The following is a 25,691-nucleotide window of genomic DNA, read 5'->3' as shown; positions in this document are numbered from 1 at the left end:
TCTCTCTGCAGCAGACGTATAGTTAGTGAGCAATATGTTTGGAACATCAAATCGCAATAAAATCGCAGTATCGAATCACAATACATACAGAGTTGTGAGAATCGCAATACATATCATATCAGCACCTAAGTATTGTGATAATATAGTATTGTGAGATCCCTGGCAATTCCCAGCCCTAGTTGGTGGGGTTGGAGGGGGGTATGAGTGTGTATCTGGGTTGTTGGAGAGGGGTGAGAGAAGGTAGAGGAGGGGTAACGAGGTTTGAAGGGGGTATGCGTGTGTGTCGGGGGTAGAGAGGAAGGGGTTGGAGGGAGTAGGAATAGGAGAGAGTTGAAAGAGGTGGTTCGGTCTATGATTCAGTCCCATCCCCTTTGGCTAGTCGGGGCACTCCTGAGAGAGTAGCATCTACCTGCCCTGACACGCCACTCCCCCCAGCCCCACATCAAAGCAGCCCTGTGAGTAATGGATACCAAGTGGTGAAACGCCCTTTACTCCTCCAACCAGCTCGGCTGCCTACAGCCAGCGGCAAGCACCAAGCACCCTGTGCTCACACACAGCCACACACACACACTATACTCACACACACAGTACGCATGCATATACTCACTTGCGCATACACACACACAGTACAGACAAAGACTCACACATGTGCACACACACACTTATTATGTCAGCAGGTGAGAGAATCAGTCTAGTCCGAAGTGTAAAGTTAATACAATTTGTTACTACCATGAGGATTGCAATTCAAATACATGGGGTCCACTTAAGATTTAATTCAGGAATTAATTCATTATAGAAGTTATGCCTATTAAATGTTTTGGGCACAATGTTGACGCCAGTGGCAGCGAGAGTAATTGTATGCCTGCACTTGAACACAATTTATCTCGTGCCCCATGCTCTACGAGCGTGCTAGACTGACGGCCTGTCCGACGGAGTGCCTGCTCACAATTGGACTCACCATTGATGTTCACGAAAGAAAATGTTTGGACTCTCGTGGAGCAAAGTGATAGCAGTGACAAAAAAAACATGTATTTCTACAGTAGAATATTTTTTGCTATGGAGTTGTATAGTCATGTAAACAATAGCGCAAGCTACAAGCAACTCATCCACTGCAGTACACAACTAAAGCTTAGTTCAATAATGTACATTTACAACAGCTCACGCACATTAGCTAGTAAACCAAATATAGTTTATAGCTTTGGTCAAAACTCATTTCAATTGCAGAAGCCTGGGCTGTCCCATGCCTCGATCAGCTGTTTCTGTCATTGGTTCAAGAAGTGCATTTTGACATGACACAGATGTTGTCTAAACTAAAGCACACATGTCAATTTGCATTTGAAACATTAAATAAATATAGAAATATATTAGATTATCTTACGTGAAACCAGCTAATAGCAGAAATGTTCATACTTTAGCAATGAAAACTATTTAGCAAATTACAAGTGTTCACTTCATTACTATACATATGGGCCTGTATTGCATAAAAAAACATTATATAAAGAAGACGGGCAAATCAATGGTTTAGTTTATATTCAAATGTATACAGAGACACAACAATGGATCATCAAACCCCACCACCCACAACTCAACATCCTAGTATCCAACCATTTAGATATTTCCTGTGGTAGCAGTAACATTACAGTCTTGCCATCCTATCATCTGAGTGATGTTTATGTTGTACAATGTGGCAGTTGCTAGTTCTCCTGTCTTTTGCATAGGTTAGGTTATTAGTCCTGGGCTTTTTCTTCGCATCCCCTGATCAGATGTACCTTGCTCCCCCAAAATATCTCTTTGGAGGTCTGAGATGTACATACAGTTCTTTATTCTTGAATGCCTATACCCTTTGTCCACAGGAGGTTGGGGAGGATGGGCTCGTGGTAATGGCTGGAGCAGAATGAGTGGAATTGTATCAAATACATCAAACACACAGGGTGTTTCTCAATATGCATACTACCGTGCTCCATACTCTCATCCAAGTGCATTCTCCGAACACGAGTACGTTCTTCTGAGGATGAGAGTGTGGAGAATGCATAAAACAATACATTTGAGAAGCACCCCCTACTGTATTACCTCACGCTTCACCTCCCCAGTCACTGAACCTTCTTCCAAGATATACACAAAGCAAACATTTTACTCCAAAATTATCAGCTAAATATGTGAACTGTAATAATCTAGCTAGCCAGCTAGTTAAATAGGCAATAATGACCTCAAACTAGTGTTATGTAAGGTAGATGTACATTTATCATGGGTAGCTACCCAGTTATCCCTATTGACTTACTTTGGACTTACCCATTCACTGAACCGTCTTCCAGCCAGGACAACAATGTCACTAGAGACGAAACAAGATCCTGTAAGCTATCGCACTCTGTATATCGCGCCGTAACGTACAATTTACCTTATTGTAGCGCCCAAAAAACGTAATACTTCCAGGTCAACTGTAATATTGGTCTCGTGTGGCTCAGTTGGTAGAGCATGGTGTTTGCAACGCCAGGGTTGTGGGTTCGATTCCCACGGGGGACCAGTATGGGAAAAAAAAATGAATATGAAATGTATGCATTCACTACTGTAAGTCGCTCTGGATAAGAGCGTCTGCTAAATGACTAAAATATAATATGAATACCATTGTAAAGCACAATTTCTCCCCTTTCCAGTAAAATCAATGATGAGACCTTCATGCTGCCTGTCTCTGCATGATTAAAGAAGGCAATGAACTCCGTCAGGCCTTTTTTTAAATGACAGGTGGGGAAGCAAAACCTACTGCGTGATAGGGATAATGTGTCATTACATACGTATTTGAAGGTTTGTGTCGAATTTGAATCTGGTTTTTAGGGCGGCGCTAAAGTAATCTTCAGAAGTAAACAGCGGCTGTCGCGGCTTTTGAGAGTCATGATGGCTTGTAGTGATAACGCAAAAAATGAATGCATTCAGTTTTACAATTGACTAGGTATCCCCCCTTACCCTGTCCCTGTCCCTTTCTTATTTTTAATCTGCGAGAGAAGCGCTACACCTGGTGGAGAGAGGTTGTACGATACAGAATGAGTTGCATTATGTGTGCTGTACGTTACGTCATGACACGTCACAATTTAACATACAGTGTCGGAGGGGTCCGTTTTTTCAACTTTTCTGCAATACTATCGGGCCATATACAATGTCAATCAACGCTTGAATAGAAACATAGTTCACACCCCAGACTTTGACACAGTCGCTACAGTCCCATTAGTTTTCATTGCAGGGTTAGTCAACAGTATACACAAGGCAACCGTTTTACTTCATAACTATCAGCTAGGTATATGTGAATCGTAATAATGTAGCCAACCAGATAGTTTAACATGCAAAAATGACCTAAAACTAATATTATGCAAGATAGATTCAATTCTTCGTGGGTAGCTAGCTAACAATTCTTTGTGGCTATCTTGCTAGCTAACAGTATTAGTAGATAGCCAGTTAGCCCTATTGACTTATTATGGGCTTGTGATCTACTGTACGCATGCAGGTAAACATACCAAAATTAACACAGCATGTATTTATTAATTAATATTGTAGTCAGGCAACATATGAGATATGAATTGACAACATTTAATTTCGATGTCAGGGTGTATTTTCTCTCGGTTCAGCTCAAATAATAGCCACCATTGATTTCAAGAAATGTAGCAAAATTTTTACGTGATTACGTCATATTTCTTTACATAATTTCTGCTTCAAAATATGTACAAACGAAGTACGGATTAGAGAAGTGTCCTTTGTGCTCCATTTTGCATACTTTGATCTGGACTCCAACCCTCCCATACTCCAATTTGTGAGCTCGGAGCAAGGTAGTATGCATTTTGAGAAACACCCATGGTTTCCATGTGTTTGATGCCATTCCATTGCTCCGTTCCAGCCATTATTATGGGCCGTCCTCCCCTCAGCAGCCTCCACTTCCTTCGTCTTCTGGACTGAAATTAGATAAAACATATTTGGTGAAATATTAATTGAATCATAGATAAAGTCAGTATCTTCCTTGTAATTAATGTTACGAAGCACATCTTATCCCTTGACTGTGACGAGTAATTTCAGGGTTGGCCATTTCCAGACGAAAGGTTGAAATACAATGAAACATGATGGTCACAATTGATATGCTTACTAATGAACGCCTACATAGCCAGTTGGTAATTAGCTAGCTACATTGCATGGACCGAAATGGAACTATGAAGATGTGATTTGTAATCATATTGACAGATTCTGAATAGCGAGTTCACCTTGTGCAAAGTAGCTAACTCACTAACTACCTTGGCTAGCTAGCTAGCTCAGTTAGGTAGTTAGCTAGCTTCCTCTGTGATCTTTCTACAATGAGTCATCAAAATATGACTCTTTCCTGAAACATAGTACAATTAACATTAGATGACAAGTGAGATAGATAGATAGATAGATAGATAGATAGATAGATAGATAGATAGATAGATAGATAGATAGATAGATAGATAGATAGATAGATAGATAGATAGATAGATAGATAGATAGATAGATAGATAGATAGATAGATTTCAAGCAGAGCTAACGTTAGCCAAGTTTTGAGTTTAGCTTACAAGCTGAGTGCATTACGGTCCTTCAAATTATGATAAGCAAAATAATACTACTGTACTGTCATATCGGTTTTAATGTCACGACTTCTGCCGAAGTCGATGCGTCTCCTTGTCCGGGCGGTGCTCGGCGGTCGACGTCACCGGTCATCTAGCCATCATTGATCCATTTTTCATTCTCCATTGGTTTTGTCTTGTCTTCCTACACACCTGGTTCCAATCCCATTCATTACATGTTGTGTATTTAACCCTCTGTTTCCCCTCATGTCCTTGTCAGAGATTGTTTGTTTGTTATCCTCATGTATTATGTATTGGTGCGCAACGGGTTCTTGTACCCACTTTTATTTATTATGTACTTTGGTTTTGGAGTTTTGTTAAACGTTATTAAACTACTCCATTTATACCAAGTTCGATTCTCCTGCGCCTGACTTCCCTGCCACCTACACACACGCCATTACATTTATACACACATAATAACATTGTTTCTGTTATAATTTATTTAGGCGATATTTTAAGAATATTGGACACTGTCAGATGGATCTTACATGCAGAGGTACCTGCAGTGTTTTCCTATTGCTTTCATGCTAATTTAAACCAGTCAATGCATTTTGGAGCAACGCTGCTTTATATGGTGGGATTTATATGGTGGGGTTCAGTCTGCCTGTGTGTGTGTGTGTGTGTGTGTGTGTGTGTGTGTGTGTGTGTGTGTGTGTGTGTGTGTGTGTGTGTGTGTGTGTGTGTGTGTGTGTGTGTGTGTGTGTGTGTGTGTTATTGTCTCCACTTTAACCTCTCCTGGAAAATGGCTGCAGATGAAGGCATTACGGTCCTTCAATTCCCGAATAAGCTGCTATCCACTCCGTCCGATCACCCTGGTCTTTCCACAACTTTCATCCAACTTTTTTTGTGGATATTTTGCTGTCAGTCTGCTGTTGAAAGCATATCCCTAGTATGCAAGGGTAGCAAATACTTTCGCTTTAGGGTAGCAAATATTTTCGCATTAGGTTTACTTGATTTGTGTTTGTGTCCTCAGAGAGATAAATGGTCACGCCTCTTACGTATTGCATCCCTCTCAGAGCGCGCAGGCCAGATTTGCCAGCAAATCGAACCCAGTGATATTTCAGCTGCTGCTACAGGTGCAACACTGGGGTCTGAAGTTATCTAATCTTCATAAACTTAAACACTCTCTGATCCTTGCCACTTTATTATGACCATTTAGAGTTATTTTAATGAAAAATTCTTACATATTGTACTTTTAAATTCCTTCAATGTTCTAAACCAAATAACCACCTGCCATATGTTTATAATGCTGGTGTAGTCTATACTCTTCACTTTCACTGTTTCACTTCAGCTGCCTGCCTGCCTACCTGGTCTCCGGTCTGTCTGACAGAAGACAGAGAGAGGGAGACTTCCACCCTGCTAACTCAGACCTGTAGGCCTGTAGACCCAGCTCACTACTCACTGGACCCTGTCATTACCCATTTTAATGCTTTCAGCGTCTCTCTCCTTCTCTCTCTCTTCCTCTCTCTCTTCCTTCTCTTTTTCTAGTTTCCCTCAAACCCTCTGTTGTCATGGCAAGTGTATTATGGTTAGCAAAATAATACTACTGTACTGTCAAATCGGTTTGTTTCTAATGTTATAATTTATTAGCCGTTATTTTAAGAAAATTGGACAAACTGTGAGATGGATCTTACACGCAGAGTTCCCTGCTGTCTTTGCCTATTGCCTATTCATGCAGATGTAAACCAGTCCTGTAATCTTACATGTCAATGCATTTTAGAGCTACGCTGCTTTATATAGTGGGATTCAGTCTGGCTGTGTGTGTGTGTGTGTGTGTGTGTGTGTGTGTGTGTGTGTGTGTGTGTGTGTGTGTGTGTGTGTGTGTGTGTGTGTGTGTGTGTGTGTGTGTGTGTGTGTGTGTGTGTGTGTGTGTGTGTGTGTGTGTGTGTGTGTCCATTCTCTTCCCTCTCCTGGCTGCAGATGAAGGGACTATGCCACAGGATGAAATGAAGTTGGCTTGGGCCTATGTGCCATAAACACACACACACACACACACACACGTACACGCCATATAAAAGCAATCACTTCAGCATAACAAATTAACAAGCAGAGTGATCTTGTCAGGCGATGGAAAACTTCAGACACAGTCTGTCTGTTGTCTGTGTGACTGTGTAACTGTGTGCGTGCGTGCGTGCGTGCGTGTGACTGTGTGTGAAATGAAAACATCAGAGGTTTATTCATTGAGAACACAGAGTGACTCCATCAGAGAAGGCCCAACACACACACACACACACACACACACACGCGCGCACGCACACAGACACACACACACACACTCACACATGGTTCTATAGTTTTCATGGCACCTACAGTAGTGGCAGCCTAGGCAGAGAGCTCATGTAAATTCTGTATATACAGTACCAGTCAAAGGTTTGGACACACCTACTCATTCCAGGGTTTTTCTTTATTTGTACTATTTTATACATTGTATAATAATAGTGAAGATGTCAAAACTATGAAATAACGCATATGGAATCATGTAGTAACCCAAAAAGTGTTAAACAAATCAAAATATATTTTATATTTGAGATTCTTCAAAGTAGCCACCCTTTGACTTGATGACAGCTTTGCACACTCTTGCCAGTTTGGGCTAGGCCCCTAAGTTCCAGTGAAGGGAAATGTTAATTCTACAGCATACAATGACATTCTAGACGATTCTGTGCTCCCAACAGTTGGGGAAGGTCCTTTCCTGTTTCAGCCTGACAATGCCCCCGTGCACAAAGCGAGGTCCATAAAGAAATGGTTTGTTGAGATCGGTGTGGATGAATTTGACTGTCCTGCACAGAGCCCCGACCTCAACCCCATCGAACACCTTTGGGATGAATTGGAAAGCTGACTGCGAGCCAGGCCTAATCACCCAACATCAGTGCCCGACCTCAATAATACTCTTGTGACAAAATGAAAACAGGTATAAATACACAGGGGATAATGGGGAAGATGGGCGACACCTGGAGGGGGGTGGAGACAATCACAGGTGAAACAGATCAGGGTGTGACAGAATATCCCTTTGAGCATGGTGCAGTTATTAATTACACTTTGGATTGGTGTATCAATATGCCCAGTCACTACAAAGATACAGGCGCCCTTCCTAACTCAGTTGCCAGAAAGGAAGGGAACTGCTCTGGGATTTCATCATGAGGCCAATGGTGTTTTAAAACAGTTACAGAGTTGAATGGCTATGATAGGATATAACTGAGGATAGATCAACAACATTGTAGTTACTTCATAATACCAACATAAATGACAGAAAAGAGGACTGTACCGAATACAAATCCTGTATCCTGTTTGCAATAACGCACTAAATTAACACTTCACAGTATTTGGCAAAGAAATTCATTTTTGTCCTGAATACAAAGCGTTATGTTTGGGGCAAATCCAACACAACACATCACTGAGTACCATTCTTCATATTTTCAAGCATGGTGGTGGCTGCATCATGGTATGGGTATGCTTGTCATTGGCAAGGACTAGGACGTTTTTTAGGATAAAAAGAAACTGAATAGAGCTAAGCACAGGCAAAATCCTAGAGGAGAACCTGGTTCAGTCTGCTTTCAACCAGACACTGGGAGACAAATTTAGCTTTTAGCAGGACACTTATCTAAAACACACGGCCAATATACCCTGGAGTTGCTTACCAAGATGACATTGAAGGTTTCTGAGTGGCCTAGTTGCAGTTCTAAATTAAATTGACTTGAAAATCAATGGCAGGACTTGACAATGGCTACCTGGCAATGATCAACAACCAACTTCACAGAGTTTTTTGAATAATGGACAGATATTGTACAATCCAGGTGTGCAAAGCTCTTAGAGACTTACCCAGAAAGACTCACAGCTGTAATCGCTGCTAAAGTGGTTCTATCATGTATTGACTCAGGGGGTTAAATACTTATCTAATCAAGATATATTGATGTTATAATTTTCATCCACTTTAACATTACAGAGTATTTTGTGTAGATCGTTGACCAAAAAAGTTGCAATTAAATCCATTTTATTCCCACTTTTGTAACACAGCAAACTGTGGAAAAAGTCAAGGGGTATGAATGCTTTCTGAAGGCACAGTGTGTGCCTTAACTTAGTTTAATTTGTAACCTTTATTTAACTACAGTAGGAACAAACTCTTATTTACATTGACAGCCTACCGGGGAACAGTGGCAGAACAGATTTATTTTTGATTTACCTTGTCAGCTCAGGGATTTGATCCAGCAACCTTTCGGTTACTGGCCCAACACTCTAACCACTAGGCTACCTGCTGCCCCTGTAGGTCACTCTGGATTAGGGTTGGGTGGTATCCAGATTTTCATATCGTCATAGTCCTTCTCTCAGCCCGAGATTTACGTTATTACCAGCTTAGTACACAAGGGGGCACCAAAAAAAAAAATGCAAAAAGCCCATTGGGCGTCTATTTTCAGCATCAGAGTAATTTTGTGCTTCAGTTGCACTTTTCCACTCGGATGAGAATTCACAAATGGGCATTCTATCACTAGATAGTGCTCTGACTGATGTGTAGCTGCTTTTCTGTGGTACTTTCTCGGTCAGTGAAGCCAGCCTACTTTTCTTCGGTAAAATGCGAGATTAACTTTAAACAAAACATTAATAAATGTAGCTGGCTACATTCTTTCTATGATAAACGTTGATGGCAATGCACAGTTTTTGCAAAAAAAAATGTGTTCATTATAAAGTCATTTACTTATGTGGCTGCCAGCCAAATAGCGTTGCACTTCTGTTGTCATCTGATTAAAATGAAGCTGATTTCTGCCAAATGTGTGGCACTATTTTCTGTGAAGAAAAACTATAGTTGCACGTCCCTGATCACGCTATTGAAGCAAAAAACATTGTTGACATATAAAACGCTACCCCTGTCAATACACAGATGGACTCCTGCTTTCTCCCATTGTGCTATTTACAAACAAACATGTGACTGCCTCAACTGTTCTGGGGAACTACTGTAAGCTTCATAATGTAAAATAATGTGACAGGTGAAATTAAGAAAGCGATCTGCTTTATCTCCTAACTTATTGCATAAGTTGAGTGCAGATAGTACACATCCAGCTTCTTCACCTGCGGGATCGTCGGAGACCAGTCACTCGCACAGCTGATGAAACTGTGAGTTTGCACAACTGAAGAATTTCTGCACATAATTTCATAAACCGTCTCAGGGAAGCTCATCTATGTGGTTGTTGTTCTCACAAGTGTCTTGACCTGACTGCAGTTTGGCGTTGTAACCGACTGGCATGCTGGAGAAGTGTGTTCTTCACGGATGAATCATGGTTTCAACTGTTTTCTGATGTCAACGTTGTGAACAGAGTGCCCCATAGTGGTGGTGGGGATATGGTATGGGCAGGCATAAGCTACAGACAACAAACACAATTGCATTTTATTGATTGCTATTTGAATGCACAGATACTGTGACGATATCCTGAGGCCATTGTCGTGCCATTCATCCGCTGCCATCACCTCATGTTTCAGCATGATAATGCACGGCCCCATGTCGCAAGGATCTTCCATGGTCTGCATGCTCACCAGAGCAAGTTCGGGATGCTCTGGATAGATGTGTACGACATGTTCCAGTTCCCGCCAATATCCAGCAACTTCGCAAAACCATTAAAGAGGAGTGGGACAACATTCCACGGGCAACAATCAACAGCCTGATCAACTGTATGCGAAGGAGATGTGTTGTGGTGCATGAAGCAAATGGTGGTCACAGCAGATACTGACTGGTTTTCTGATCCACGCACCTACCATTTTTTAAGGCATCTGTGACCCACAGATGCATATCTATATTCCCAGTCATGTGAAATCCATAGATTAGGGCCTAATTTATTTTTTTAAATTGACTGGTTTTCTTATCTAAACTGTAACTCAGTAAAATAATTAAAATTGTTGCGTGTTGCGTTGATATTTTTGTTCAGTGTATTTAAAAAGTAGCTACAAATATTAAAATGTATTGATAAACTTCAAAGAAATAGTTTCAACGGTATTGGCAGTATTGAAAAACCATCCCGTGGCTATTTCCAAATACCCTGGTATAGGGTATATACGGTATACCGCCCAAGTCTACTCTGGATAAGAGTGTCTGCTATATGACAAAAACGTAAAAATGTAAATTGTACTCTGTGGGAATAGTACAGTATTAATAAGTCTATAATACCATTGACACAGCTAGCTCTGGTTTTGTCAGACTTTAATTGATGACATTTTTATGAAGTTAAATCTGTCAAGATGGCACAAGTGGAGAGTTTGTTTTTGGCTCAAACGCCAAGTGGAGGTGCTTTCTATCTACCGATCAAATCTGTCCTATCATGTTGTTGTATCACTAGGATGGATGTTTGCTAACCACAAAGCTGGCTGTTACAGTACTGTTCCTCCGACCATAACAAAACAGGAATGTTTCCACATACATTTTGGCTCTCATTGCCTTGTTTTATTCTGCATTTAGTTTTCATTTGTTAAAGGGATTGTAAAAAAAATAAACGTTTAATATAATTCCAATTAATCATGTCATAGCATGAGTTCTTTCTGTTATTTGAGTTTGTTTCCTTTCCGGCTTTGTGGCTTCACAGAAACCTATGGGATTATTAGCCAGCATTTGACCACTGCCACCGGTCCACATTGTGATACTATAATGACATAATAGAATATTATGATGTATTCCTGAAATGGCTACTGCGGTTCTTTAGTGGAGTAGTCTTGCAGCTCTGTGGTCGAGGCCATTTAAAAGTATTTAGTAGGGAGAGAGTGTGTGTGTGTCTGTGTCCCCGTGCGTGTGTCGTTGTGTTTGTGTGTGTGTGTGTGTGTGTGTGTGCTTGTCCTCAGTACCATACCACAAGTATAGTTTTTTCTTCATTTATTACCTCGATTAGAAGACATGTGTGTTTCATGCTGGGTAGAGAACTCTTGAACTCCAGGTAAAGCAGATTCCCACATGTTGAAGCTCTGCTTCTTCTTACTCATGTCGCTGCGCCCCATTTAGTCTCATGCTGCATACTACAATTACAGCCCTAATGAAATTATGGGTTGGAGGTTGTTGACTTGGGCCAGTAGACCAGCATTGGATGCTACAACAAAGGGATACATGTACATGTTCATTTTCTATCTGACCTTCTTATGACCGTTGACACTGTGAACTTTAATCCCAACACTAGTCATCTGAGTGGCTCGAGGTAGAGGAATACTGGACCATTAGAATATGCAGTATGCCCCACTTTCCCACACAGACACTCATAATACATGTACACACACAGACAGATGCCATATCTTAATTTGACCTAGTTTCTCACAGCAGAAAAATAATCCTGCAGGAACAGGAAATGTGAAATATTATGTGGATTATAATTAATGGTCATTTTTTTGTAGGGGTTGATAAATGTTTTGTTAGGGCAAATCAAGTCTGAAATTACAAATTACAAACTTAAGAAGCCTTTTTAAACCTTGATTACGCTTCAAGTTTGCATATCCTGCTGTGCAGGAAAATTCATGCAACAACAGGATGATCAAGTTTAGATGCGGCATCTGTACAGTACTCAACAGCTTTTACATCTCACAATACCCACTCAGGAAACAGGGGAAGGAGGGGTGCACCTCTAGCTCTTGACAGTTTGTGTATACAGTCAAATGAAATGAGTGTTTCTAGTCATGTATTAACTTTTTTTCTAGTCATGTATTAACTTTCCCTTTTGGTTTTTGAAGTGTTAAAAAGTGATCGGAGTTCAATGGAGCCGTTCCTCTAAGTGGTTTTTACATTAACTTGTGATAAATGGGTTAGCTGAGTGATGTCTTCACCTGGATTTGTGGTGTGTGTGTGTGTTTGCATGTGTGTGTGTGTTTACCTCTTGGCTCCCTGCCACCTGGGGCTGATGTTAACCTGCTAGACATTGTTTAGTGTTGTGTTTGACCTGGATGATCAGTTGTTTCAGCTTGCGGCTCCACTTCATTAAAGATATTGGCAGCCATTCAGTCAGTCAACCAGGAATGCCACCCTCTTCACAGCATGTGTTGAGACATTGATGAAAAGGTTGATCTAAATTATTTATTCAGGGACACTCTTAAAATGCCTTTGGCTATTGTAGAGTACACCGCCATATTCATATTCAGAAAGCTATATTTTCCCAACATTGGGGAATTTGCATGTAAACATAACATAACGCAAACCTCATAGAACTTTTCAGGACAGGGCCCATAGGTGCTCTTTAGAAAGGGAAAAGGCTAGGGATAGATACAGTAGAGCCCGACCGAAATATCGGTTCACCAATATTATTGGCCGATATTGGCCTTTTAACGCTATATCGGTATTGGCCGATAATAAATAGGATGAAAAAAGGGAATCTCATGCTTGTCTGAACACTTGGGGGCATTCTCATGATGTCATTAGCCTTTCGGTTACTGGTCCAACACTTAACCACTAGGCTACCTGCCGCCCCAATTTATGAGAATTCTGTTTGTGAAAAAAATTACACTTTTTAATTTCCCCACTGTAAAACAGAATATTGGAAGATATATCGGTATCGGAAAGTTTTGACCCACAAAAAATCAGAATCGGTATCGGACCCCAAAAAAGATATCGGTTAGGCTCTAAGATACAGGAGGTGCTGGGTCAGTTGTGCCGTAGTGTATGTCCTGTCCTCCGGTTTCCACTGGACACACCACGTCATTTCAACATGAAAATGTGGGTAATATTTGGTTGAGACATTGATCAATGAGATTTCACCCTTTATTCACCCACTCAAAAAGACAGCCAGAAGTTGATGCTTTCAACCATCTAAAAGCGTAACCAAATTCCAATGTTAAAACAATGTCAGATTTGGGGGTTTAGTTGTCATCTGAATGTGTTATCACTGCGCTTTCAACCATTTATAACCAGAACGAAGTTAAAATGGGAATGCAATATTACATATTTTGTATTTATACAACAACTTAATGTGTTATCACTGTGCTTCATCTAATAGCACAACCAAATGACCTGGATTGCAGTTGAGATTACATTAAAAGTACATAGTGCAAGTGATCAATGCTGTTAAAAAGTCTGCATAGGACTTCCGACAATGGCGAAGCTCTAACAACACACGTCTGCGTAGCGTCCTCAAAATTTCAAACAATTTTAAGGCATTTTGACACGGTTTACCTGTTCGTTAATAGTGAGTTGGAAGTTACAATAGATGTTTTATCACCAAAGCAAAAGATGCCCAATATGTCAAAGCCTATATGAAAAATGCCCCTCTCTGACAGCCCTTCTCCGGACTCCGCGGATGCTAGCCCAGAAGAAGCACCAGCATGGTTCAGAATGGAGATGGACAAGGGTATAACAAAATCCAAGAGACACTTTCTGAACGCCTCAGCAAAATGTACTGGTCGATAATCTCCACGAAGACCAGAAATTTACAAAGGGACGAGTGACAAAGTTAGAAAAAGACCATGCTGACCACCAGGCTGCCATCCTGGACGTCCGCGAGGAAGTGGACCAAAAATACAAGAAGTTGGACATTTCCAAAGGCGCTCGAATTTGAGACTTCAAGGTTTCCCGGATGCCGTGGAGGGAAGAGACGCGATCTCCTTTCTACAGGAATGGATTCCCAAAATTCTGGATCTACCCCCCCCTGCGCACCCACTGGAGATCGAGAGGGCCCGGAGGCGGCTGCCTGGTCAGGTTGCACCCAGGGCATTTGTCATTACATTTCTACGGTACCAGGACACTGTTCGCATCCTCTCTGCTGCTCGAGCAAAGGGAGAGCTCAAGTACGGAGATGCCAGAATCATGATCTTTCCGGATCTTTCTCCCACACTACACAAGAGGAGGATGGCTTTCTCCCCACTGAAGAGACTTCTGCGTCAGGCTAGCTTGGCATACGGCCTTCGCTACCCAGTGACTTTGTGGATCAAAACCAAGAATGGTGAGCGCATTTGACTCTGTGAAGATGGCTGAAACATGCACAAGGAAAGAACTTCCTGACTTGTTCACGTCTACTACACCCCGAGGAACTGTCTTTTGAACTTGGATACAGTGGATAGTGAACTGTTAGCACATGAGAAAACGACGGAATTACACATATGATCAACTGGCTGACTGGCTGGCTGGCTGGCTGGCTAGATGGCTAGCGTGATAATGACTGGCATGGTAAAGTTGGATCATAGCTAATGTTGGCTGAGTTATTTAGCCAGCTCGCTAAGTTTACAAGGGTGTAGCTATAGCTACTATACATCCACACTATGCCAGGTAGTTACATTTTTGCTGTATACTTTTATTTTACGCAGAGAGGTCCAGTCGGGTTTGGTTAAATAGTTATGTGGCTTTTGACTGGGTTTCAAGCCTAACTATGTTGTTTATATTACTTCAGGGAATTTGAGCTACTATTACGTTTGCTGGCTTGTTTATTGTTAGAGATGTATGCTAGCATTAGTGATACCAAGGCAGGGATAAGCTACTCACTGGCTGGCGTCTGCTAAATGACTTAAATGTAAAAATGTAATTGCCAGCTATCACATAGCTTTACACTTGTGTATGTGCATACATGTGTGTATATATCATTTAAAACAATTATAGTTCCTGAATATTTCCTGAACAAAACCCTCCTGTCTGTAGGAAAGCTAGTAGAGGTCATGAACCCTGACTATACCCATGTCCAATTGGTTCGATTGTTATTGGAGGATTTTCTCTGTGATGTTAGCTCTTCTATGGACCACTTGGCCATGAATAGAATCCCCTCATATCTAGTGCCACTCTCAATGGTGCACGACATATTGACCTCAGCTACTACAACCACGATAAGTCCGTTACAGTCACATTTGGCCTATAGTCTGGGGTCGGCAATCCCAATACATGTTGATATTGATCGTAATGAAATGGGATTTTTAGAGATACTGCTGTAGGTTGAACTGGAGAATATCTATAGATTGAAAACGGTTCTAAATGTAGGATTTTGGCGCGACAGTACCCACGTGAAAATTGCCACTCCCCCAGTCGTAGTTTATCAGGAAAACAAGTGGTGGTGGTAGGGAATCGATGGTTGGTTAACACACCGTTCGCGTCCTCCACTATGACTTACGAACGCCATGACTCAACCACCCAATTGAACCTCCCCAACCAGACTGTTTTTGTTAAGGTACCAGAGGGGGCGATTGTCCACATAGACGACCTCGCTCTATACCAACTTCCCGACGGCAGGATAGACACATAGATTGAACCGCCTGACGCTTTTGCTAAGTGTTTCCTTGAGTTACCACAAGCCATTCAAAACCAAATCCAGTACGAGGGACCAATGACTGTTGATCTTAGCATACTGGATGATGCACTTTTAGTTGACCCGACTCACTACAAGCCAAAAGATTGGTCTGTCTTGGATGGTGCCGGACAGCATCCTGACTGTTGCCATGATTCTTGGTCTTATTTCCCTTGGCGAGTGTACCTACTACGTACACAGGCGCACACGTGCAATGGAGACCGAATGAGGTCTTATACTAGGATCACCTGTGAGACAGAAGCAATCCCGATTTTCAGAAATTTGGCAATAGATCCTGAAACCCCATCAGGGGGTCCATCCACAGCATCCCCAGCCTCCTCTCCCGAATTCGCTAGGTCAGCCCTGTAACGTCCCCAATATAAGCTTTGACCTTCAGGGTGCCATTTTTCCAAGTACCTTAACTACCCACCTTCAAGTAGGATCGCCCTCGATATGACATTAGAGACAATGCCACGATAGAGTCATTTAGCCAAGACCTTGGACATATATAGAACAATGTCCAAATTAGATGATTAAGGTGTGTTAGATATATTTGGTATATCTTTTGTTTATGTAGTCTTGACTATGCAAACCATGTACAGTAGAAGATTACTACACTGCCTCGAAATACAGGGGAGTTTTGTTTTGCACTCTATTGTGAGATCCAATTGTGAGATTTTCACTTTACCTTCTCTGCTTTCTCTCTCTTCCTCCTCACTCTCTCTCGTTCTTTCTCCTCTTTATAACAACATGTTATGTTAACAGTCATCTCTCCTGTGTCGTCTCCCTTAGGCTCGCCTGGCACTGGAGAGAGGTGCTCAGGCTGTCATCTTCGATGTCACCGACGACAACGACGCTGCTCTCGAGGTGAGGAATGGTGGAGACCGTCTGAGAGAGCAGAGGACAATAAAGTAGCATAGCCTGACCTGATGGAGAGAGACAAAATAGTTTTAGTGTTACTGCTTTATCAATGATTCATTTTCTGTCTTCCCCTCCTCTATCCATTGTGTGTCTTCTCCCAACACACACACACGTGTAGCTGCATGAGTCTGACTCCCTGCCGCTTCCGGTGGTGCTGGTGAAGGCTGAGGATGCTGAGGAGCTGATGGGACTGGTTAACAAGAACGAGGAGGCTAGAGTCCGCATCGACATCAAAAAAGAGGACCCAAAATGGGTAAGGAACAGAATACACAAATGCCGAATATCACATATTATTATTATTATTATATAATAAATACATGATATTTGTTTTTATACATGTTTTCTATTTATTATATAGCCATATATTTGTATTGTATTTATTATTATTATTATTATTATTATTATTATTATTATTATATATATATATGTGCATATCAAGAGACACATAATGGAAGTTGTTAGTTACATTCCCTCAAAGGTCTGCTCTAAATGCATGTTTCCCAATCTCTACTATGAAATGGTAATTACATCTCACTCTTTCTCTCTCTTTCCAGCCCCACTATGATGTTGGTATCTTGCTCACTATAGTCCTGGCTATTCTGGCCATCGTTTTGATCTTTGCCTTCCGGTACCGATGCAAGTCCAACAGAACCTGGGTGAGTCAGTCAACAACACATACACTTTTCACAAGTCTCAATACTGAAGCCTTTATCTCTGCAAAATACAGCCATCTTAAATTGGTTTAGGTCTGGGCGGTTGCATAAAACATCTTACTGTTTCCCTTAATGCATCATTTTCCCTTACCTAAGGGAATTGTTTAAGGGTGTTGCAGAGAGCCCCTCAAACCTTTCCTTAGGTAAGGGCATAATTTAAGGGTTTTACAGTAGTTTGAAGGAACATATGGCAGAAAGAGTCTCTGGTGACTATGGAGACGACCTGATTCACTGACTGAACATCTCATCAAACAGATGCATTTATTTTGGGAAATCTCAAAATAGAATTTCTACATTCAAGATAGGTGAAACAAATAGATTCAGAAGATAACCGCGTTTATGTTAGTTACTTTTTTCTCAACTACTACTTTCTATCACATCAAGTGAACCTAGAGTAGCTAGCTAGATAGCTAGACAACAGCTTTGTAGCCATGGATTGTGCACCTTACATACTTTAACTAAGTAGCTAGCTGGTGGATGTTTTCCTTTTGAAACCAGGGCAGAGGAAATCAACATGTTGGATTCACCTCTCCATCTCACCCAAGAATCAAAGTTAAAGAATAGGACTAGAGCCTCCCGAGTGACGCAGCGGTCTAAGACACTGCATTGCACAAATACTGTTTACATTGATATCCATACTGAATGAAGCACTTAAGGGACCGCATGGAACCAACTTTTTCACTTCATTTAAAGGGAAAATTCACCTTAATATGTTTTGTGCAACTGACTTAAAGTTAGGGAAACCTTAAGCAAAAAGATAAGGGGGACATTAACTTAAGATGTTTTATGCAACTCTAACTGTCGACCAAACACAAAAGAAAGTGTCCACTGTATATACAGCTCGAACATACACCAGAAAACCCTCAGAGAGGAACAAAATGTGAACTTTGAAACATCTCAGTCAGTTCTGAAGTCCAGTTCTCTAACCTCCGTCCCACACGGCCTCTTCCTCTATGACCACAGGACTCAGTCCATCAGCAGACCATGCGAGCCATCAGTCGTCTGGAGACGCGAATGTACAGCTCTCAGGGCTGCGGGGGCTCACAGCGCCACCGTGGGGGCTGGGGGTCTAATAGCAGCTCCAACTCCAGCCCCGTCTGTGCCATCTGTCTGGAGGAGTTCCTGGATGGACAGGACCTGAGGATCATCTCGTGTGCTCATGAGTTCCATAAGGAGTGTGTGGACCCCTGGTTGCTGCAGCACCGCACCTGTCCTCTCTGCATGCACAACATCATGGGTAATGACATCGCATGACCACTAGGGGACGCCTACAACAGGCCTTAGAATGGGGGAAGCACAAGACTATTTTACCCACTCTTGAGCACAAGTACATTTTTCCACCAAAAATCCAGTTTTACAAACTGTGTGTGTGTGTGTAGTCTGTTTTACTGTGTGTGTTCCTATGCTCCACAGGTACAGAGCTGTCACGTCAGCCCCAGAGGAGCAGACTGCAGCAGACCCCCGAGCACAGCCAGGGTTTCCTGCACGCCCACCCCTACCCCCACGCCTTCCCCCAGCATCCCATCCCCTTCTCCATGAGGCCTCACTACCCCCGTGGCCCCTCCGGCCCCTACCCCTCCCTGGGCCACTACAGCAGCTCCCCACCCCTGGACCCCCAGACCCTCCGCTTCCTCCCTAGCTGGCCTCTTGGCTCCGGCTGTGGATACATCCACCCTACAGAGGGCCCCGGGAGGCCTCACAAGGCCGGGAGCAGCTGCAGGACGGCAGGTCACCCTCTGGGGTCCCACTACGGCCCCGGGTCCCACCGCTCCTGTCACGCCTACCGCTCTGGCTGCCCCGCCCAGCGCAGCAACTCCAGTTCCAGGCTCCACCACACCCCCTCCTTTGCTCCCCGCGCTTCTGAAGGGGGGGCCCACAGCCGGGGGGGCGAGGGAGGCAGCTGCTCTGGGGGGAGCTACCGGACGGAGCGCAGTGGCTACCTGGCAGACGGGCCGGCCAGTGACTCCAGCTCTGGCCCCTGTCACGGTTCATCCAGTGACTCGGTGCTCAACTGTACCGACGTGTCCCTGCAGGGTGTGTACGGTAGCTGGTCCACGTTCCGCAGCTCCTTGAGCAGTGACTATGATCCGTTTGTGTACTATGGACCGGGTTTGGGACGGACAGGCCGCAGGGACAGCATGGAGGCAGGGGCCCAGAGACCAAGGTCCCTGGACTCAGTGATGAACAGAGACAGAGGACGAGGGAGCCCTGAGGAGCAGCCGCAGGCTGTGTTTAGCCACGTCCACTACCACCGCCACAGACACCACCACTATGGAGAGGACGGGGAGCGGGAGCACGCCCAGGGACAGGGGCCAGGCAGGGGGTCAGACCAGGAGCAGGGGGCTGCTGTTGCTATTGGCTCTGGTTCTGGTTCTCCCCCGGCTCTGGACAAGGACTTCCCAGTGTGCCCTCTGAAGCACAGCCCCTGTCAGTGCCCTAAGGCAGAACACACAGACAGTAGGGAGGCCCACTGCCACGGGATAGAGGGCCAGGACCATGAGCTTAGCCTCAGCCCCCCGTCAGGCCCCCTGCCTGTCCTGGTAGCACCAGCACCCTTAGTAGCCCCAGTCCCCTGCTGCCACCAGGACCACGGCCATGGAGGCCACCCCCACCGGAGGGCAGACCGGCTCGGCGGCTGCGTCCTCGACGGCCCCTCGGTGCTCTTCCACCAGAGCCTGGAACTGCAGGACGACTGTAGCATCCACATTCACTACGGCCAGGGCCCCAGCTACTGCTGCCCCCCGCCTGACCTGCCTGTGCCTGTGCCTTTCATTCTGGACTCTGGGGGCATGGGGGCCCTAGGGGGCCTAGAGGACTGGCCCTGCTGTGGAGGGCCCCACCATGTAGTGTGGCAGAAGCGGGTGCAGCAGGCCCACTCTGAGCCCCAGTTGCTGGGGCCAGGGCTGAGGGGCCCTATGGACAGACCCCCACCCCCATGCAGCAAGCGCCACCACGGTCACCACAGCCCAGCGCACGACCGCAACACAGACTTTTGTTTATACTGCCAAACATTACACAACAATCAGGGTGGGTGTTCAATCAGTCCTTATATTATAGCTACATGTGATGTGAACAGCTGCTCCCGTATTCTAACTTGAATGTGCTAGTATATTCTATGGCTCTATCTCACTTCGCCTTTACGCGATTCTTTGCGTCTCCTCACCGCCAAATCAGCCGAATTGGAGGGAAGTTTAATTTCATTACATTTTGGGAAAGAAGGCAAGGAGAGAAGATGCGATTAATCGAGGAAAGATATTTTAGAAAGAGGCCCGTTTGTGTTATTCTTCCTGTCATCCTGTGTGTCATGTGAGTGTCTCTCTGTGTGTTAGAGAGGTAAGTAAACCTAATGTCTGTTTCTCTCCCTCCAGGATCAGAGGAGGAGTCCGGTGTGTGATAACTAACTAACTCGAAAGGTGCATCCCCAAACTCACGCTGCTACGTACACAGGAGCCGGAATGGACAAACATGTTATCGGCGGCCATCTTTCTCAAGTCTTCCAAATAATTCCACATGAAATACCTGCATTCAAACTACACTTCCCAGAATCCCCCAGTCAGTGCTGAGTTACATCTGTCAACAGAGATCAAAATGTGTTAGATTATGATTATTTTGAACATTTGTTTCTTTTGACCATCAAATCAATGAAAACACAAGTCAAGTAGAGACCTGAAATTGCTCATATTCATTGTTGAATTCAAGTATGTCAATGTGTTTGATTAGATTTTTGTTGTCGCTAAGTGGTGTACTTGTTTCAAGATGGAGACTGACTGGGAGATGCTGGGAAAACAACTCCTACATCACAAAGGGGAAATTTGTTTTATTCTCTTCTGCCTTGTTGTTGTTTTGTTTTGTAAATTACACGAAGAATTCAATACCGACATGATATTACAAGTTCCCAGTTTGACTTATTGACCGCTAGGAATTCTCACTGCTCAGGACTTGAGCCTCGATTCACAGCACGAAACTCCCCTACTATTTCTCTCAGTAGAAATCACATGGACAAATTGGATATCTAATTCCTTGAGTGGTTAAGTACTTAATCGATTATATTATGAGGTACTACTCAGTAATACGTGATTTTCCCTCTTTACCCCCATAGATGCTCAGTTAGAGGTTTCTTGCTCTTTCCAGCCTGCCTCAAATCAGATTCAGAAATGTGTTCCAGTGGCATGGGTATCGCAAAGGTACTCAGAGCTATAGAAAAGAGCCTAGAAGCTTCTCTCTGGGCAACCTGCCCCATTGGGGGAAAACAGTTATTTTCTTAGCTGGCCTTACAAGCAGTGTGCATCCTGAGAGGTCACTAGAGGCTAGCATGGGGACTTGTGTTGGTTAATTCAATAATGGCAGCTGCTTCCATCACATTTAGTTTGCTTTGTGTTTCGGTAAAAAAATGTAGTCTGTAATTTTGAACCAGATTCACTGAAATGTGTTATTATTACGAGCTATTTTAGTTTTGCTCATGTCATTTCTCATGTTGCCAGTGGTTACTTATTATGTTTGATCTGAGTGCTGATTTGGTGGCCAGTGAAGGAGGGAGGGGTCCACCAGACAGATCTGGGTTCAAACTGTATTTGACATCTTTCAAATACTGTAGCTGTGCTTGATTAAGCTTGCCTGGCTCAATGGGACCAATGTAATCTTCCCAAAAGTGCAAACCCCACCTATCTGGCATGTACTCCAGTCAGGCTAAAATATGCAAATGCTCCAAGTATGTGAACAATTTCAAATACTATTTGAACCCTGGTAGGTCAGCCTTCAGAAAATCACACAGTGTGAGTGAAACTTCGCTCGGCTCAGGAAGGACATCCGCCATGTCTCCTGCTCTTCACCCCTGACCTCTAATCACATGTCCTAGTACACGACCCAATCAATGTCGACCTGCAAGGATATTCTCTCCCTTCCATTTCCCAAATACCAGCAGCTAAAGCTCAGCAAGGGTGCTCTTATCTTGGAACATTGCAGCAAAATATGATATACAGTGCATTCGGAAAGTATTCAGACCCCTTGACTTTTTCCACATTTTGTTACGTTACAGCCTTATTCTAAAATTGATTAAATAACAATTGTTCCTCATCAATCTACACACAATACCGCATAATGACAAAGCGAAAACAGGTGTTTCGAAATTTTAGCAAATATATTAAAAATAAAACAAAAATACCTCACTTACGTAAGTATTCAGACCCTTTGCTCTGAGACTGGGGTCTCCTGAGTGGAACAGCGGTCTAAGGCACTGCATCTCAGTGCTTTAGGAGTCACAACAGACACCCTGGTTCGAATTCAGGCTGTATCACAACCGGCCGTGATTGGGAGTCTCATAGGGGGAGCACAATTGGCCCAGCGTCGTCCGGGTTTGGCCGGTGTAGGCTGTCATTGTAAAATTTGAATTTGTTCTTAACTGACTTGCCTAGTTAAATAAAGGTTAAATAAAATAAAAATTAAAATGTAAATACTCGAAATTGACCTCAGGTGCATCCTGTTTCCATTGATCATCCTTGAGATGTTTCTACAACTTGAATGGAGTCCACCTGTGGTAAATTCAATTGACTCGACATGATTTGGAAAGGCACACACCTGTCTATATAAGGTCCCACAGTTGACAGTGCATGTCAGCGCAAAAAACCAAGCCATGAAGTCGAAGGGATTGTCTGTAGAGCTCCGAGACAGGATTGTGTCGAAGCACAGATCTGGGGAAGGCTACCAAAAAAGGTCTGCAGCATTGAAGGCCTCCAAGAACGCAGTGGCCTCCATCATTCTTAAATGGAAGAAGTTTAGGACAACCAAGGCTCTTCCTAGTGCTGGCCTCCTGGCCAAACTGAGCAATCGGGGGAGAAGGACCTTGGTCAGGGAGGTGACCAAGAACCCGATGGTCACTCTGACAGAGCTCCAGAGTTCCTGCAGCACTCCACCAATCAGGCCTTTATGGTAGTGGCCAGACGGAAGCCACTCCTCAATAAAAGGCACGACAACCCGCTTGGAGTTATCCAAAAGGCACCTTAAGGATTCTCAGACCATGAGAAACAAGTTTCTCTGGTCTGATCAAATCAAGATTGAACTCTTTGTCTGAATGCCAGGCGTCAAGTCTGGAGGAATCCTGGCACCATCCCTACGGTGAAGCATGGTGGTGGCAGCATCATGCTGTGGGATGTTTTTCAGCGGCAGGGACTGGGAGACTACTCAGTAGTCGGAGCAAAGTACAGAGAGATCCTTGATGAAAACCTGCTCCAGAGCGCTCAGGACCTCAGACTTGCGAAGGTTCACCTTCCGACAGGACAATGACCCTAAGCACACAGCCAAGACAATGCAGGAAAGTCTCTGAATGTCCTTGAGTGGCCCAGCCAGAGCCCGAACTTGAACCCGATCGAATATCTCTGGAGAGCCCTGAAAATAGCTGTGCAGTGATGCTCCCCATCGAACTTGACAGAGCTTGAGAGGATCTGCAGAGAAGAACGGGAGAAACTCCCCAAATACAGGTGTGCCAAGCTTGTAGCGTCATACCCAAGAAGACTCGAGGTGTCACACCCTGATCTGTTTCACCTGTCTTGTGCTTGTCTCCACCCCCCACCTGGTGTCTCCCGTTTGTCCCCATTATCTCCTGTGTATTTAGGGGCAGGCAAAATGGAAGTCAAGGCAGGCAAAGGGTCGTAATACAAAAAGTCAAGGGGTCTGAATACTTTCCGAATGCACTGTACATAATTACTATGTAACTGGAGGAAAGTCATAATAATTCATAATTCATTCAACTTTAGGAACATACATTATTCACTACCTTGTAAAAAAAAAAATTGACCAGCTTCAATAGGATTGTGATTTGCTCAACCAAAATTGCATTGAGCAAACTCACAACAAAAATTTTGTGGAGAAAACTCACAATCCTATCGCTGCTTGTATCCTTCCAATTGTACGTTGAATCAGCATATATAAATATTTTTCACAGTGTACCAAACATTGACTTAACAAAGCTGTGGCCTTTTATGAACTTAAGTTAACTTAAATGGAAGCCTGGTGAAACATCCTAGAAGATTAAAAGCCCTGGACTAAAGAAAAGTCTTGGAATGTGCGGAGTTATATCCCCCAATATATTTTATTGCTTAGTGAAAATGTGAAAGGAGACTGCATTAAGACAGACAGTTAACATGGAGCCTTAGTATTTAATTGAATAAACCTATTGATCCCCAGACTATTTTCGAAAGAGCTGGAAGCACTTAAACAACCTTGTCTGATCTAGTAACACTCTGAATTTGTAATTGAGATAAGTCTGTCTATGCAATTTACTTCAATTGTGCCTTCTGTATTAATTTGTCAAAGGGGTTAGTTGTGGGATCTGCATTCACTACTTCCTGTCAATGGGTTGAAGTTTATTATGATATAAGATCAGCAAATTACCTAATACATTAAAGCTCTTGTTATTTTACCAAAGAAACACAGTTTTGAATGCAATCAACCTGTGCCTTTTAGTCCTCCTCCATCAAACTTAAACCCAATTAAATGTGTTTTACCTAACAAGAGAAATCTGAAAATGGAATCATATGCTGTCAAACAGTGGAAAATCATGGATTACAGCCCCATATATATCGATACCTCGTTTCTAATGTTTTTTGGAGACAGCTTCTCTTGCTAATACTCCAGGTTTTGTTTCTGTTATATATATATTTGTGTAGAGAACAGTCCTATATAGCCTGGTTAAACCAGACTGAACACTGCACTCACCATTGTTTCCCTTGAAACAACAGTGGAACATTGCAAAACCTGTCTGGATTCCAGGCTACAGTTCCCTAGCCTTAGCTGAAATGACTAAATCACAACCAACCAGCACTGGAATCCACAACCAACCAATATTTTTCAGTAAAAACTGAAAGCAAGGCAAATCAAGGCACTATAACTATGTCAACGACCAGAACAAGGAAATATAAAACTTAAATTAATCAAACATCTCTGAAATGTTTTCGGCGATTTTATAATCCTCTTTAGGGTCGTTTTTTGTTTGTGTTTATTGTTTTGTTTGTTAACGCATAATGAGCTGAAACTGCCTTTTTTCTAATAGAGCACAATCCCGATAGAAATTGAAGGGATCTGTCAGTATATTTTGGATACTTTGTGTACAAAAAGAGAAAGACAAAAACAGAAATGAAATAAAGTGTTGTATTTTATATATAATAGAACATTTCAATATGGTGATATGTCACTAATATATTTATTTACTAATATATTTATCCATTTTTTGTCCAGGT

General features: G+C 43.1%; 1 protein-coding gene across 1 annotated transcript in view; it reads left to right on the top strand.

Moving 5' to 3' along the window:
• LOC106567400 (E3 ubiquitin-protein ligase RNF43) overlaps positions 1-22,556 on the top strand; it is a 184,090-nt gene extending 161,534 nt beyond the window's left edge. Inside the window, exons 3-8 of the mRNA XM_045693380.1 lie at positions 16,619-16,693; positions 16,866-17,000; positions 17,302-17,403; positions 18,424-18,697; positions 18,874-20,487; positions 20,829-22,556. Of these exons, the coding sequence (XP_045549336.1) occupies positions 16,619-16,693; positions 16,866-17,000; positions 17,302-17,403; positions 18,424-18,697; positions 18,874-20,487; positions 20,829-20,854 (2,226 nt within the window). The 3' untranslated portion in view covers positions 20,855-22,556. The remainder of the gene's footprint in view (positions 1-16,618; positions 16,694-16,865; positions 17,001-17,301; positions 17,404-18,423; positions 18,698-18,873; positions 20,488-20,828) is intronic.
• Positions 22,557-25,691: the final 3,135 nt, after the last annotated feature.

The sequence above is a fragment of the Salmo salar genome, chromosome ssa13 (genome assembly GCF_905237065.1).
Source record: "Salmo salar chromosome ssa13, Ssal_v3.1, whole genome shotgun sequence".
Lineage (NCBI taxonomy): Eukaryota > Metazoa > Chordata > Actinopteri > Salmoniformes > Salmonidae > Salmo > Salmo salar.
Note: the sequence above shows the minus strand (reverse complement) of the source record. Positions and strands in the feature narration are given on the sequence as shown.